The sequence below is a fragment of the Ciona intestinalis genome, chromosome 14 (assembly GCF_000224145.3).
Source record: "Ciona intestinalis chromosome 14, KH, whole genome shotgun sequence".
Lineage (NCBI taxonomy): Eukaryota > Metazoa > Chordata > Ascidiacea > Phlebobranchia > Cionidae > Ciona > Ciona intestinalis.
This window is the reverse complement of record NC_020179.2, coordinates 1,735,774-1,753,395: the sequence shown is the minus strand read 5'-3', so window position 1 is coordinate 1,753,395 and position 17,622 is coordinate 1,735,774. Positions and strand designations below refer to the sequence as shown.

The 17,622-nt window shown below is 33.9% G+C and overlaps 1 protein-coding gene across 3 annotated transcripts in view; it reads right to left on the bottom strand.

Moving 5' to 3' along the window:
- The window catches only part of LOC100187094, a 20,489-nt gene extending 2,873 nt beyond the window's left edge, over window positions 1-17,616 (bottom strand). The window contains exons 1-26 of one of the 3 annotated variants that reach the window (XM_026837434.1): window positions 17,444-17,616; window positions 16,204-16,272; window positions 15,691-15,827; window positions 14,830-14,917; window positions 14,264-14,387; window positions 13,472-13,605; window positions 12,494-12,713; window positions 12,256-12,369; window positions 11,346-11,517; window positions 10,715-10,762; window positions 10,152-10,290; window positions 9,109-9,266; window positions 8,556-8,678; window positions 7,953-8,074; window positions 6,993-7,142; window positions 6,060-6,198; window positions 5,381-5,518; window positions 4,632-4,791; window positions 3,969-4,039; window positions 3,551-3,658; window positions 2,936-3,090; window positions 2,652-2,763; window positions 1,934-2,105; window positions 1,028-1,095; window positions 707-794; window positions 134-210 (exon numbers count right to left, since the gene is read on the bottom strand). In XM_026837434.1, coding sequence (XP_026693235.1) covers window positions 134-210; window positions 707-794; window positions 1,028-1,095; window positions 1,934-2,105; window positions 2,652-2,763; window positions 2,936-3,090; window positions 3,551-3,658; window positions 3,969-4,039; window positions 4,632-4,791; window positions 5,381-5,518; window positions 6,060-6,198; window positions 6,993-7,142; window positions 7,953-8,074; window positions 8,556-8,678; window positions 9,109-9,266; window positions 10,152-10,290; window positions 10,715-10,762; window positions 11,346-11,517; window positions 12,256-12,369; window positions 12,494-12,713; window positions 13,472-13,605; window positions 14,264-14,387; window positions 14,830-14,917; window positions 15,691-15,827; window positions 16,204-16,272; window positions 17,444-17,579 — 3,222 coding nt within the window. In that variant the 5' untranslated portion in view covers window positions 17,580-17,616. The remainder of the gene's footprint in view (window positions 1-133; window positions 211-706; window positions 795-1,027; window positions 1,096-1,933; window positions 2,106-2,651; window positions 2,764-2,935; window positions 3,091-3,550; window positions 3,659-3,968; window positions 4,040-4,631; window positions 4,792-5,380; window positions 5,519-6,059; window positions 6,199-6,992; window positions 7,143-7,952; window positions 8,075-8,555; window positions 8,679-9,108; window positions 9,267-10,151; window positions 10,291-10,714; window positions 10,763-11,345; window positions 11,518-12,255; window positions 12,370-12,493; window positions 12,714-13,471; window positions 13,606-14,263; window positions 14,388-14,829; window positions 14,918-15,690; window positions 15,828-16,203; window positions 16,273-17,443) is intronic. The other 2 variants (XM_002129553.4, XM_026837435.1) reach the window with 2 other exon arrangements.
- Between the last annotated feature and the right edge of the window lie 6 nt (window positions 17,617-17,622).

Sequence of the window (17,622 nt, the reverse complement as noted above, 5' to 3'; positions counted from 1 at the left end):
CCCACAATGGTAGCAGCGACAGGCCTTGAACCCATTACCTAATGGTTACAGGCAGGCGCGCTAACCACTACGCCACGGCGCCGGACGTAGTACTAACAAATGTAGCATCTGATTAATACTTCTTGATATTTACCCTAGCCGTCCCATCAGTTACAATACATTTCAAATATAATTCAACTCTTGGCTTCTCATGTAGTTTTCTTTTTGAACCTGAAAAAGAAAACAGTACCTAGAAAGTATTTGAAACTATCTAAAATAACAGATTAAATGAACGTAACTTAGTTTATCCTCGCGTGCTCGGAAAACGGCAGTCGTTATAACATGAATGTTCTGTTTCATACACCTCGTGGCAGTTTGGGATTTACAATGTATGCAGCTCTGTGGGTGATTATTTTTTTTGTATGACTGGATAATTTGGACAACCCATTACTGAACACTGGGTTGGAGCAAATGCCGTTAAATGTCTTGCAAAAGGACACATGCGCCCACAAAGGTAGCAGCGACGAGCCTTTAACCCATTACCTCTGGGTTAGAGGCATGTGCGCTTACCACTTTGCCACTGCAGTGTAGGATTAAAACCTTATTGTGGCCTTAGGTTTTTGAGTGTCTAAAAATGAGCCACAAGCCATAGGTAAAACACTGTTATAAAGCATACAACACGTATATTTTTTTATGGATAAATATAAAGTATTGTTGAATATCTTACCATTACAAGCGCATGGTTTTGAAAAGTTAGTGTTGCAGGATTCACACTTGAGTAAGATTTCAACTTTTAGTATTCTTAATAACGAGACCTGGAAAAATGTCATCAATTTACAATATTTGGTTTTTATCTGTATTGCTGAAAATTTAGACAAAGTTTTGACCACTGGGTTGGAGCAATTGACGATAAGTGTCTTGCCAAAGAACACACTTGCCCACAATGGTAGCAGCGACAAGCCTTGAACCAAGAGCCTCTGAGTTAGAGGCAGGCGCGCTATGAACTATACCATAATGCAGATTGTATAAAATAAAACAGATCACTTACTTTTAAAAGATGGGGAACATATTGTTTCTCTTTAAGGAACTCTGAACATACATTGTATAAGAGAGTACCTGGTTTGATAGATTTGTTAATTTTCATTTTTAAGCAGAACTTATAATTGAATGTAACTTACTTTATCCTTGCAAAACGACAATAGTTATAACAAGGGTGTTCTGTTTCATACACCTAATGCCAGCTTACGAGTTATAATGTATGCTACTTATGAGTGATTATTACTTTTGGATTTTTTAATTTTTTTTATGTGTGGCTGATAATTTGAACAACCCATTAAGGACTACTGGGTTGGAGTAATTGCCGTTAAGTGTCTTGCCCAAAGGCACATACGCCCACAATGGTAACAGCGAAGAACCTGGAACCCATTACCTTTGGGTTAGAGGCAGGCGTGCTAACCAACTGTTCTACGGCGCCGGACAAAGCTGAGTTACATTTTAGGTGCAGAACAAATTTCAATAACTTTATGATCATAGAGCGGGACAACTTAAGAGTTATAACATGTACATACACCCACTATGGTAGCGGCATTGAGTTTCGAACCCAGAAACTGTGGGCCAGAGGCAGGCGCGCTAACCACAGAGCTGGGCATGTCGCCGATCATGGTAAATTTGATACTCAAACGGTCAAACCTCAAAAATGGACTACACCTCATACAGTAAAAAAGTTCAAAAATAAACACATACACACATATAATAAATACAATAACGTTTGTACAGTGTAACGGTCACGCCTTTTATCAAAAACATTATTTTTTTCTTTTTTATCAATAAGCGTGTTTTAACAAGTGTTGTTTTACCGTTACTACCCGTCTTTTCACTTTTGTCAACTCTCTTGTTCTTCGTTATCGTAACCAAAGAGACGAAATAAATTTCATTCATTTATTCAATAACTTACGTGGGCCAATTGTATCATAGTTTATCCTTGGTATTCTAGCTTTTATAGAACGCTTTGACACTTTTCTAGGGTGGTCACTTTTTTCTTGGTCAAAATTTCGAACAGGTTCAGGCTTACAAACAGCCGTTACTACATGATATGAAGTAGAGGTGTACTTGAAGTATACTGTTCCCTGTAAAATAAATTTTATTAAAAATACAGATATATTTTGTGTAATAGCCCAACTCAGGCCTAAATATTAGGTACTATGGCAAGCCGTACTGCAAGATCTCAACTTTATATTGATTAAAACTATATATTTTTGGTAATTTTGGGTAACAGATATATTTTGGGTAAGGGCCTAACTCAGGCCTAAACCTTAGGTACCATGGCAAGCCTTACGACAGGACCTCAACTGATTAAAATTTAAAACTAAATAGATCAGGAACAGATTTAAGAAATTTATAATTATTATATAAAAAAACATTTGCATAAAAAGTAACAGGCAAAAATCAAGTCTAACCAATTGTTGTATTAGAGATATATATTTCGCCTAAATGGCATTGTCAGTCTTTCATTCAAATAGATCGAATCTGTCCTTACTATATTTTACTAAACAAGAATCGTTCAACCATATAAGCATCAGATCAGGGTAAGTTTCACAAAATTTATTACAAGTCATTTGTATAAATATGTGATTTTTGAAATTGCACGATTTTAGCAAGTTATTTGAATTTACCTTTTGCGATAAATGTAACCGTACACGATAGAATACGACCTTTGACCCTCGTAATAAACCAAGCGGGAAGTTTTCAACTTTGACAAAGTTCATGAATAAACTTAAAGTTTTTCTGAAAATAAAACATAAGATACATATTACTTATAGAGATTTAAATGATTAAAACTTATTTAATGTCGAGTCAGAACAGTCGTTATAACTCATAAATTCGCAACTAGAATCAATTAAACTAACGTTTTCTACTATCTACAGTATTTAAAGTTTAGCAATACAGCCAAACTTACCCCACAGGCAAAGCAAGGAGTAATTTCAAATTAAATGGAGCTCCCCACGAAATAGAATCTCGAAATAACATCTTTTTCCAAATATAGCCCTCTATTGCCACAAGTGGTGATTGCGTTGCATCGGGAATTCTTCGTATTCCAACAACAGGAAGTATCTGATGTAAAATACTGTATTAGCTTTTCAAATTTTTAATGTTTAAAATACACATATTAATAATAATAATAATAAAATCTTGCAGGTAATCTAAAATCATTATAAATATAAACCAAAAAAACAATATTTGGACAGCTTTACAATTGTTAATATAATAAGAATAACTTTATTCGTCTCTTTGATTACAGTAAGGAAGATTCAGACATATTATAACAAAAAAGACAAGATATTGCGATAACACACAATTTTAAGCAGTGTTAGTCAGAGATATCCAGAACAAACACTTGCCTTTGAGGGTTATGTGTTAAAGTTTAAGAAAATTGACCAAAAAATAACGGGATATAGCAACAAACAACAGTTGTTAAAACCTGCTTGCAGTTTAAAACATATTTACATTTAATTGAAAGAAAATAAGCGTGGTCGCTACACCTAGCAGACAAACGGGACTTTTATTTACTTGCCTTCTCAATACCTTTGCTATAATTGCTTTCACTCCAAAATTTGTGAGCTTTACAGTAGAAGCTAAATACCTCTTCGTCATTTAAACTGGTGGGTAAGTCTGATGCACACTGTGTGAAAAAACTTTACTCTTTTTAGACATTGTATACATTTTTTATATGTGACGTTATATGTGACAGTAGATTAGTGTGACTTTTAAAGGCTTGAATGAATGAATGTAACTTGCTTTATCCTCACAAGGCCGGAAAACCACAGTCCTTATAACACAGGTGTTTTGTTTCATACACCTCGTGTAATCAAGCCTTGAACCCATTACCTCTGGGTTAGAGGCATGCGTGCTAACCACTTTGCCAGAGCACCGGACAAAGAAAATTTGTGGCATTTCGTAAAAGTTAATGAATTTTTGAGGTTGCAACTTACATGTATATGTTGTACTTGACATTCAGTCAAAGAAATCATTTTTGACGTTTTCTGATCAGAAATGAAGGTTTCTGCAACACAAACAATGCATGAATGTGAATAAACCTTATCCAAGCATAGTGAACAAAAACAGACACTTGTTAATGTTTTTAAAAATATCACCTACAATTCATAATTTATGTTACACAATACTGTTCTATATTGATCAAATAAAAACTGTGAAATGAATTTAACTTGTATTTTCCTCGCGTGGTCGGAAAACGACAGACGCTATAACACGGGTGTTCATACACCTCGTGCCAGCTTACAAGTTACCATATATGTTACTTTGTGGCTAATTAATATTTTTTGTAGTTTTTTATATGTGGCTGATAATTTGGACAACTCATTAGTGACCACTGGGTTGGAGCAATTGCCGTTAAGTGTCTTGCCCAAGGACACATACGCCCACAATCACAACGGTAGCAGGGACGATCCTTGAACCCATTACCTCTGGGTTAGAAGCAGACACGCTAACCCTAACTCAAATGAGTAGTTGGTGCTCTATTCATGAAATTTATAGGTACTTAGATGCATAAAACATGGATTTTTTTAAACACTTTCAATACAAACATTACGGTCCATAAGACGCTAACCACTTTGCCACAACGCATAATATATCACCTGATTTCGTGCATGATTGCACACAGACTAATTTTCCGGGAAGAATAAATGAAAACCATCTAGAGGCAGCGTGTGTGAACTGCATTACTTGTTCATTGTTAGCAGATGACTTGGGAAATATAAAACCAGTGAATGTGAAACTGTTGTAGTTCTTGGGTGACTGGATAAAAAATGTTTTTTTTTATTACTGAATAAATATAATATTTTTGGTAGTAAAATTAATATGCACCTTTTAATATAAACTATATATATATATAATATATATTGAATATATAAAGTAAATTAAAATATTAGTAAGGCTTCAAACAGTATTACTTGTTTTATTCTCGTGGGCTGGGAAACAACTGTCGTTATAACACGGATGTTCTGTTTCATACACCTCGTGCCAGCTTATGAGTTACCTTGTATGTTACTTTACGGGTGATTATGATTTTTTTATGTATGGCGCATAATTTGGACAACCAATTAGTGACTACTGGGTTGGAGCAATTGCCATTAAGTGTCTTGCCCAAGGACACACACGCCTACAATGGTAGCAGCAACGAGCCTTAAACACATTCTCTCTGTGTTAGAGGCAGGGCTCTAACCACTTTGCCACGGCGCTGGCCCTTTATACTGTACTAAAAGAAAAGTTCAGAAAATAAAATCAAAAGCCTCTTAGCAAAGAGTATAGAATATAGATAGTTTACATTAAAAATAATAACTATTTTATTTGGCGGAAAAAAATGCAGAAATAGAATTTGAGTCACCTTTAGTAATTGGCTTTTGTGTAAAACAAACATGACCAATGTTGGGACAGTTTGTATTGGTGTTTTCGATCCATTATTTATAGTTTGTGATGTAGTAGGTTGGGCACATGAAATACTATCAGGTGTTAAAATACTCTCCTGTAAAGATACAAGATTTATGAGTTAGAATAAAAAATTTAATACTGTTTCTGCAAAAAAATTTTTTTTAATATATTTAAAAAAATTAAGACCATCGTATCAGGTGTTAAAAGAATTTCCTGTAAAAGTTTTAGGTTATCTTTGGTGACTAGCAAGACTTCTAAGTTGGTATAAAAATAAAAATTAAATTGAAAATTAAAATGTGAAAAAAAAATTAATCAACATAATAATCTTATTGTTTTTAAAACACCATGAAAATTTATGCTTTAAACATTTTCTAGTATCCATTTATGACAGTAGAAGTATATAGTAGAGTGGAGAAAAACGGGACACTTTTAGCACATATTATCCAAAAATCCGGAATGTTATTTTTAACAGTTATCAACGGTCTATGGGAGTCTAAGGAAATGGTTTTATAATTTTTCGAATATTCTTTGTTTACCACCAAATGGGACAAGAAAATATAACCAAAAAGTTTCCCATCTTTTCCTTACTGTATACTTTTTTACAATTGTTTTCATATATATTAATCTTATCTTGCCTTATGTGTCGTAGGATATACTGAAGACAAGCTGCATCCTATTATTGTGGTGTTCTGTGGAGGCATTGACACATTGACAGCATCGTGATGATTTAATGCAATGTAGATAATGTTATGCAAAGTTTTTTCAAGAGGAATTCTAAAAAAAACAAATATGGTTTTATATTTGAAAACATCTCATATATGGTTCAAATGTAAATTATGTAATATGCAAATTTAGAGTACACAGTTTTAATAACATGTACTTTAAAAATAGTGGAAAAAGAACCAAACACATAATTTTAAAGTACACAGTTTTAATAACATGTACTTTAAAAATAGTGTAAAAATAACCAAACACATAATTTTAAAGTACACAGTTTTAATATCATTTACTTTAAAAATAGTGTAAAAATAACCAAACACATAATTTTAAAGTACACAGTTTTAATAACATGTACTTTAAAAATAGTGTAAAAATAACCAAACACATAATTTTAGAGTACACAGTTTTAATATCATTTACTTTAAAATAGTGTAAAAATAACCAAACACATAATGCAGTAATAAAATCTGGCATAAATCCTTTTTGCCATAGGACCTCATTTCTAACAGAATAAAACAACTAAAGTCTAATGCTCGAGCACATTGGTTAGCACCTCTTGCCAGGAGGTAATGGGTTCAGGGCTTGACACTGCTATCATTAGAGGCGTATGTGTATTTGGGCAAGACACTTAACCGCAATTGGTCTGACCCAGTGGTCACTAATGGGTTGTCTAAATTATCATCCATACAGCAAAAAGAAAAAAAATCCAAAAAATATTACTCACAAAGTTACATACATGGTAACTGATAAGCTGGCACAAGGTGTATGAAACCGAACAGTAATGTTATAACTACTGTCATTTTCCATATGAGGATAAATAAGTTACATTCATTTATTCAAACACTAACCCTTCACTATCAACACTACATTCAGGATTCCGAGCTCTTCCATCCTCTTTCACACACCATATTTGCTCCACCACCACAGTAAAGTTTTTCAGCTTCAGCCAAACCCCAATGTCTTGGGTGCATGGGTATTGTGGCTCATGACACTGCTGCCTAAAAGAGCGGTTTATAAAAAATAATTACTATCTAGAGGTTATGGGTTCAAGGCTTGTCGCTGCTACCGTCGTAAACCATAACCCAAAAGACAAAATTAAAAAATGATTGAAACAAATACTGTACAAAAACCCTTTTTTGTTGGCAGGGTCCTATAGCATAACATGGACCTGATATTTGATATTTAAGCAATAATTGGTTCATTACCCCAACATCCAGGGTGCTACAACCCATTATGGCCATTAGTGATCACTGGGTTTGAGTAGCGTCCGTTAATCTTGTTTTAGGACACAAATGCTATCAATGGTATCAGTATCGAGCATTAAACCTGGGGCGGCTTTATGGACACATCCCGCTAGGTTTAGTGAGCTCGGTAGTGACGTACTTTCTCGTTAAACCAACTTTTGGTATTACGAAGCACCATCTCATTAACTCAAACTCGCAAAATCGCTTGCTAACTAACGTGGGAACTCGGGCCACTCAGTCACAGGGAATTCTTGTATTTGACGCAAAAGTATTACACAGAACTAAGTTATGGCAGCCTTATTTGCATTGAAAACTTCGCGTAACTGTGTAAATGTCAAAACGAAATGGATAAAAATGACAGAAGTAGAATTAATTTCGGAACATCGTATGCCAAAGGCGCCAGCGAAGAAATTTTCATAATGCCGTCCCCTGGTATCTTTTGGTTACAATTCAAACACCTAACTAGTAATTACTAAACCACAGCGCCAGATAAAAGTACACCTTACATTTATGGTACTGTACTAATTTGATTTTTCATGTTCAAAACACAAATAAAAAACTTACATATTTTTCTGGTGTCCACAAGTTACAATACACGGCATAGATGATGTATGGTCACTTAATACACACGATCCTGAATCATCAGAGTCAAGTTTTACAACAACAACAAGATCACATGTGGAAGTCTGCATGACAAAATGTAAACGAATAAATAAATGAATAAAATTGGTTTTGTCTATTCGGTCACGATAACGAAGAACGGGAGAGTTTACAAAAGCGAAAAGTCAGGTAGTAACGGTAAAAAATTAGTTGTTAAAACGTGTTTATTGATAAAAAAGAAAGAAAGAATGTTTTGGATAAAATGCGTGACCGTTACACCCTACAGACAGTACAATGTAAATTAAATAAATAACATTTAATTAAACATATTAAAGTTTTAATTGGAAGAAAAGTGTGCGAAAGGACATAACCCGTACAATAGGGGAAGTCAGCCTTAAAGAAGATTGATCCAAAGATTGGAGCATGATGGAAAAACAAAAACCCCAAAAAGAAATTCCACCAAAGTTTACAGTAAACAGTTTCAAGTGCACACTTATGTTGGATTTAGAACAAGTGCATTACATTAATACAAGTGTGGGTATATTTCTTTAGAAAATAACTTCTTACATATTTTTCGGGTGGGATTAGGTCTCTGCAGTGTATAGTGGTGTACCAGTAATCTGGTTGCTCGTTGTCACTTCTGTTATGAATATTCTGCTTTGCAATTTCAAGAGCGTTATCATGTACTTCCTGAAAAGAAAAAAAAATTAAAAAAGAGAAAAGAAAAAAAAATGAAAAAGAAAAAAATGAAAAAAATAGCAGTACTTTCAAATTTTGTTACGAAGCGTCACTTTTGCTATAAAAAAATCTGCCTATTTAGAAAGCAACTTTTTGTATATTTTTCAAGTCACTACAATCCTTTGACTAATAGGGCATAAAAAAAATCTAAAATATTATAAATTTATTTTACAAAGTCTTAACCTTATTACGCCCAATTTTAATACAACTGTGCATTAAAATAAATTGTCAAAAAGATCCAGAAATAGCTTACAAATTACTTTAAAGTAAACCTACCTAAATGTGCGACCCAAAAACTAACAAAAAAAAATTTAAAAAAAGGAAAAAAAGTTAAAAACTAACAGAAAAAAAAAATATATTATATATATAAATAAATTTATACCTGGAGTGTTAGAAAACATCTAGAACTTCGATTTAAAGAAAAAGACGACATGACAGTACAAGCTTCTGGCGGTATGGCCTCCCTACTGCCACCAAGTGATAAACTGCAATGCGCCAGAAACGAGGATAAGCGTTGCGGACATATTGGGGTTCCATGCTCTGTGAGTATATATAAACAAGGTGTTAAAAAAAATTGTTGGGTATTTTTAATTATAATTGTTTGTATTTTATATATATAGTAGGGTGGGGGGAGACGGCACACCTTTAGCACATAAATTATGTGCTAAAGGTGTCCTGTCCATTATGTGACATAATATCCAAATATCCTGATCGAGTTTCAAACAATTAACAACGGTCTGTTTTGGAAATGCCAACCGGGAAAGATTGACAGTATTGTCAAGTTTTGATTGCTGCTCGTGCCTAGTACCATGTGTTTAAAACCAAATTTCAATAAGCTCACAGTCCATGAATCTTAAAGGGCTTATATAGTACGATCTTCAGTCATCATTAAACATATAGTAGGGTGGGGGAAGAAGGGACACCAATGTCCAAATATCCTGATCATGTTTTATACAATTAACAACGGTCTATAGGAGCTGTGAGGATACGGTTTTATAAATATTTGAATTTTCTGTGTTTACTACCAAATGGGACGAGAAAATAGAATGTTAAGGTGTTCCATCCTTCCCCCACCCTATACTATATTTAAGGTAGAATAATTTACATTGTAGATGACGATACTGTCGAATGACGATACTGTGTGTCCCGCCTTTTCCCATTCTTCTATATGTGTCTTATTAATATTTTGCTTTTTCAAAAATTTTTTTTTATTTTTTTTTTTTGTTTTATTGTTATTATTATTATTATTTTTTTTCATAAGAAATAAACTTATGAAAATGTTAACCTTTGCAAATATACCTTAAAGATATTTTAAACCATACAAAACAATAACAAAACAAAATATATGAAACAGTAAAAAATACAAAAAGACACACAATGAATTAAATGAAAAAAAATATAAAAAATACAAAATATATTTCTTACCTGCACTTGCATTTTTCATCTGGTTGACAAAATTACAGATTTCAATTACCCCACAAGGGTGCAAAGATTCAAATATATGATTTTCATCTTTATATGCAGGGACCAGTAGTGTACCTGATATGCTAGAGTGCTTAAGTACCTGTAAAAAAATGGACTAAAAACTTATTTTAATAAATATATAGTAGGGTGGGGGGAGATGGGACACCTTTTCATTCTATTTTCTCATCCCATTTGGTTGTAAACAAAGAATATTTAAAGAATTATAAAACCGTATCCTCACAACTCCCATAGACTGTTGATAATTGTTCAAAACACGGCCAGGATACTTGGATATTATGTTCTAAAGGTGTCCTATCTTCCCACCCTACTACAGCTTATTTCTTCCCACATGGGGGGCAAAGACAGTTGTTCAAACATTAAAAACAACAGTGTTTTATTTCATACACCTCATGCTCAGTTAAAAGTTAACTAAATGTAAATAAGTGGATAAATGGTTTATAAAACGTTGGGTGTAGTCTGTTGTTTAACTAGTATAAAAATATGGCATATAAAAAGAGTTGTACCTGGATAGTAGATCTTGTACAGCAGAGAATATATAGCTGGTTTGTAATCTGTGCAATATATGTACAGAGTGGGTTAGTAAAAATGGTTTAGGCAAAATGTTTGTGAACAAATGTTGAAATAAAACTACTGCATGCGACTCAAAAAAATACTGGGAATTCAATATATTATCTTGTCAAGTACTGCTTAGAAAGTTATAACTTATAAGACAAAATTAACTAACAAAAAATTTGTCATTTTTTACAAAACTTGCAAATAAGTTTTAAGAGTTTGGTACGCAATCCTTCGCAATTAATTTATGTTTTTAATTGTTGGGTCACTTGCAAAAAGGTTAAGAAGGGATGATTTTATTTTTATAGTGATATACATTACATAACATACATTAAATTTGTATTTATCTCTTAAAAACAAACTAACACAGTAACGAATACCAAATTAATTAAAACATTGTAAAAAAGGTGTGGTATTAATTTTAAAAAGGTGTAGTAGTATTTAATAAAAAAAGTCAAGATTGGTTGCACTTGCACTACTGTGTACTTATGATAGCATTTTATTAAAATAATTAAAAAATGCCAAAAGAAATTAAACAGTATTAAAAATATTTGATAAAAATGATTTAATGGTTGCACTTACTGTATACTTATGACAGCATTTTATTGAAATAACAGATCCAACTCTTAAGCCACGAATCTGTAGTTGTTTATGCTGGTTGCGAAACACAACTGCTTTCATGTTGTCTAGTATAAGTATGTCAGGCCACTGGGTGTTGGTCAATGTACCAGTGTATACTGGACAGTATGTGGGCCTGAGGTAATATAATGAATGAATGAATGAATGAATGTAACTTACTTTATCCTCGCGTGGCCGGAAAACGACAGTCGTTATCACACAGGTTTAACACCTCATGCCAGCTTACAAGTTACCATGCATGTAACTTTGTGGGTGATTATTATTTTTTTGGAGGACTTTTTTCATTTTTTTATGTATGGCTGATAATTTAGACAACCCATTAGTGACCACTTGGTTGGAGCAATTGCTGTTAAGTGTCTTGTCCAAGAACACATACGTCCACAATGGTAGCAGTGTCGAGCCTTGAACCCATTACCTCTGGGTTACAGGCAGGCACGCTAACCACTATACCACGGCGCCGGACGTAATGTAATGAATATAACTTACTCCATCTTTGTATGCCAGAAAAATGATGGTTGTTATAACACGGGTGTTCTGTTTCATACACCTTGTGCTAGCTTACGAGTTAAGTATGTTACTTTGTGGGTGATTATTTTTTGAGACATTTTTTATGTATGGCTGATAATTTGGACAACCCATTAGTGACCACTGGGCTGGAGCAATTGACATTAAGTGTCTTGCCCAATGACACATACGCTCACAACGGTAACAGCGAAGAGCGCTAACCAACTGTGCTCTAAGGACACTGTCGAGCTAAAACTGGTGCGAAAGTTATCATTTTCTCATCTTTTTACTTGTTTTTTTTTGTATTTTAATTACTGCTAAATATATATATGTAAATATATAAACTTACATGGAAAAGTTGGTTGATATTATGGTAAAAGTATCAGTGTTTCGTTGAAGTAATTCATCAACATCTGAAGATACAGACATCACTGTGTCCCTTCTTGTTGTGTAGTCATGCCTGCTGGAAGAAGATTTATGAAACTATGTAACCACTAACAACATAGGTGTAACGCTAGGGGTGTCTGGGTAAAATGTCAATCAAAATTTGAAAATGGAAGTGATATCATAAAACATCTATATATTACCTTGAAAACTTTGAATTTTTGTCTAAACCACTCATAGATATCTCTATCCCAGGGTGAATGAACTCTGCCCACCATTTCTTCAGTGAACAGACTACTGACACCAAACCACTGGGATAGCTGGTGCATTTTTCTCCATTGGAGTCCTCCAGTGACTTGCATTGATCCGGGAGGATGAGAATGATAAATGATCCTTCATCCCAGAGGACACGGAACACTCTGCCTGATCAAAATCATAGAAAATTGTTTTTATTTTATTTTATGTGAGTGAGGTCTCGCAGCGTGGAACACCATCTGTCTTGGGATTTAGAACAGGGTAGGGCCATTACCCCAACACCCAAGGTGCTACGGCATGGACATTACTAGTTTTTGGAGCCAGCCATTTACCCAAAGGTAATGAATCAGTTTTAAACGAAATCTGGTGTGACAAAATTTAAGTTTTTAACGAAATCTGGTGTGAAAATTTGAGTTTTAAATGAAATCTGGTGTGAAAATTTAGATTTTTAACGAAATCTGGTGTGAAAATTTAGGTTTTAAATGAAATCTGGTGTGAAAATTTGGGTTTTAAACGAAATCTGGTGTGAAAATTTAGGTTTTAACGTAATCTGGTGTGAAAATTTAGTATTTAAACGAAATCTGGTGTGAAAATTTAGGTTTTAAATAAAAATCCGGTGTGAAAATTTAACTTTTAAACGAAATCTGGTGTGAAAATTTAGGTTTTAAACGAAATCTGGTGTGAAAATTTAGGTTTTAAACGAAATCTGGTGTGAAAATTTAAGTTTTAAACGAAATCTGGTGTGAAAATTTAAATTTTAAACGAAATCTGGTGTGAAAATTTAGGTTTTTAACGAAATCTGGTGTGAAAATTCAAGCTTTAAACGAAATCTTGTGTGAGATTGTTAAATGCAGTTAAACCCTATGTTATCTAAATCTTTGCTCCCGAAATCAAAGAAACAAATAAAGTTATTATTAGTACTATACCTGATATTGTAATTAATCCAGTTTGATCAACAGAGTTGCGCAAACATCTTCTTTTAGCAGGTAATGTGGAAACTACATTAACTTCAGGCTTAAGATCAATCAATATGGAAGGAGCTGTTGTTATCTCCAACAATCTAAAAATATTTATATTAACTCTTTATAAATAATATATATGAAGTACATAGGCGGCTAACTTTTAAAAAATGCAGGGGAGGCACAAAAAAAACAATCACTCAAATATACATGGTAACTTGTAACTGGCACGAGGCGTATGAAACAGACCACCTGTGTTATTTGGACTGTCATTTTACCGCAAGCGAGGATAAAGTAAGTCACATTCATTCATTCATTCAATATACTATACTGGACACATTCTCGCAAAAAAAGCTAACTTTTTGGTTGGAATGTTTACTGATTAATGCAGTGCAGAAACTTCCAGGGTAGGCCTGCCCACCCTGCCACCCCAGGTTTGGCGTCTATGATATTTTTCACCATTTTGAAATGCAAAGAAGTTTATTATAAGACCGACTGCTAAATTGCAACATTTATTAATGTAAGGAATTGCTCCCGAGTGTAACTTTGTCAGAAATATTTTTTGGATAGTTTTTGTAATGTATGGCTGACAATTTAGACAACCCATAAAAAAACACTTGGTTGGGGCGGATGCAGTTAAGTTCACACTTTAAATTCTGGAATGGAGGCAGAAGTGCCAACACTTTACCTTGGTGCTAAATTCGTCACTTGTAAAAACAACAGTCCCCTTTTAAATAGGGTGTTTGCGTCACTACTTACCCTTGTGGTAGATAGTTCCATTCAGCCAACAGACACACAGTGTTAATGTATTTAACTTGGTCACCGATGACATGGCATTCCACATTACTGCTGTGGTCTCGGAAGGACAATTTATCACAATCATCTAGAAATTAAATATTTTAAAGTACAGTACTGATTTTTGTAGGTTCTATGGCATAAGCACTTATTATGCTGTAAAAAGACATAAAGTATATTTTTATATTAAAAAATATTAGTAAAATAGATATATCCAGGAATCCAGTGCCGTGGCAAAGTGGTTAGCGCGCCTGTCTGTAACCCAGAGCCTAGTGGTAATGGGCTCAAGGCTCGTCGCTGCTACCATTTTGAACGTATGTGTCCTTGGGCAAGACACATAACGACGATTGCCCCAACCCAGTGGTCACTAATGGGTTGTCCATATTATCAACCATACATAAAAAAATAATTACCCACAAAGTAATATATATACATAAGTATAAGATGAAATAAAGCTGTCAAACATCAATAAAAAAAGTTTTTATGGTGATAAAGCTAAGATCAAAAATTCCGGTGTGAATTTAGCTTACCTATATATATATAACCAATTAGCAAACATGGGGATATTTTCCAGTCTGTATGAACACAAGTACTGTCTTCTTTTGAACCATAGTCTTTCTGGAAAATTAAATAGATACAGTTATCATACACAAAAAAATAGCATTAGGGTAAAAAGCATGCTAAATAACAGCAAGTAATATGAATTAAGTGCCTGGTGGTTTGCGTGTTGGCTCGATACTACAGGATACTAAAACTTAATGCTTCTAATATTGTGGGCATGTGTGCTTTTGACTCATCGCTTATTCCATTTTGTGCGGGTGAGGTTCTGCAGCATGGTACGCCATGGGTCTAGGCCAGAGTTAGCCCATTACCCAAAAAAACTGCTTTTGAGTCATAGATTTAATAGCAATGGCTGAACACCAGTGTTAAAAAAATGGTTTTCCAAATTAAGAGCTATACAGAAAAACAAACCAACACCCAATAAGTTGCATTTAAAGTAATTCCCAAATGGGCATAAGATGTAAAAAAGTCAAATAGGGTAAAACTCTTGTGAAGACATTTTGCTGGTGCCATGGCGAAATGGATAGCATGCCTACCTATAACCTAGACCCAAAGGTACAGGGTTTAAGGCTCTCCGCTGCTAGCATTGTGTTCTTAGGCATAATTGCAATTGCTCCAACCCATGGTTACTAATGAGTTTTCTAAATTGTCAGCCACACAGATAAAAAAACAACTATTTACAAACGTATATATATACGTAATAACTGGCAAGTAGGCGTCAAACAAAAATCTGTGTTATTTTACCGACCGTCGTTTTGTATGTGAGGAAAAAACAAGTTAGTTAGATTATTAATTTATAAATAAGTAACATTTGTTTAAATACCACATACCAGTGTAATACAACCATGACAAGACTGCTCATTCTTTTTGATTAAATTTTTCACAGGAAGAAATTTCTTTTTAGTTGGTAGCTGGCTTAACAATTCCAAAGTATTTTCAAAAGTCTCAGGGTTCTGAGTTGCAGAACCTAAAAAATAGAATCTATAAAATTTCGGTAAGAGCAAACAGCCATATTATAACACAACATATTTTTTCACACCTACGAAAATGATAGCGAAGATCATGTTATTTAAAAAACAAAAAAAGGCCATTGACAGCTAACGTGGCTGTTGCCCCAAACATACTGGGTTTAGGTTATTGTGCTTATAAAGTTTAAAATAAAGTAAAGAATCAAAACTGAATTAAAATATTTGGAATTTTAGTGTTACATACTAGTAGGCGAAATATATTCCTCTAAAATGGTGACCATTTTTTTAACTTGCATGAAATTTATACTTTTGGATAATTTTAATGTTAACCAATAAAAAAACATAAAACTATTCCTACTACCATGCTCCATGCACCTGTTAGTTCATTTCTCTTCTGCAGAAGAGTTTGTAGCAACGATAGCGTAATATTTTCAGCTGCGTCATCTGTTAAATATATTCAAAACATGAGCTTACATAGATTGGTTTATAAGTCTGATTGATCCCTTTTTCGCAAATATATTTTTGATAAATAATTGACAGAAATCTCAATCAGAGTTATAACATGAATGATTGTAACTTACTATATCTCTGCGTGGCCGGAAAACGACAGTTGTTATTACACAGGTTTAACACCCCGTGTCAGCTTATGAGTTACCATGTATATTACTTTGTAGGTAACTTTTTTGGAGGATTTTTTTTATTTTTCCTATATATGGCTGATAACTTGGACAATCCATTAGTGACCACTGGATTGGAGCAATTGCTGTTAAGTGTCTTGCCCAAAGACACATACGCTCACAATGGTAGCAGCGTTAAGCCCTCTGGGTAACAAACCACTATGCCAGGGCGCCGGACATGCCTGACAGAAACAGCCTATAAATTTTTGGGGTATTACATTAATTTGAAAAAAAAAAATTTGGTATAAATGATTACAGATTTCCTAATTTTAACCACAAATTTCTACATAAATAAACCGAGCATGGCAGATTATCATTTATTCAATCTGCATTTAGTGTATCACTTTAGCTTTAAAAACTGTCAACTGTTTTAAAATTGCTGAACACGTATAGGTAAAAGAATGTAACTTGTTTATCTTTAAATGGCCAGAAAACGACAGTCATTATAATATAGGGGTTCTCGGTTCTGTTCAATACACCTCATGCCAGCTTATGAGTGACCAGGTCTATATGTTATTATAAGTGTTATTTTTCGTATGGCTGGTAATTTGGACAACCCATTAGTGACCACTGGATTGGAGCAATTGTCGTTAAGTGTCTTGCCCAAGGACACATACTCCCACATTTGTAGCAGCAACAGGCCTTAAACCTATTACCCCTCAATTAGAAGCAGACGCGCTAACTACTTTGCTACGTGCTGTACAGGTGTATAGTATAAAGAAATCTTTCTACGGACATCTTTTTATGAACATACATGGAATACCCTTAGCACATAATATCCAAACATCCCGAACCTGTTTTAAACAATTAACAACGGTCTATGGCAGTGAGAAAGATTTGGTTTTATAATTCTGTGGGTATTCTTTGTTACCACTACTACTAAAAATAAAAAGGTGTCCCATCTTCCCCCACCCCACTATATAATATACTTAACTTACTTGTCGCTGCAAGGCAGGGAACAATATAACACTCAATGAATAAAAATGCTGATTTAATCCAGGCGCGTTGTGTAGTGTATTTCTCTACTTTAAAGCCATGTTTATAAACCTTTTTGAGTATTTTTTCAAACTGCATTTGCTTAAATTCAGACACAAAAGCATTTGTAAGCCAGCACTTA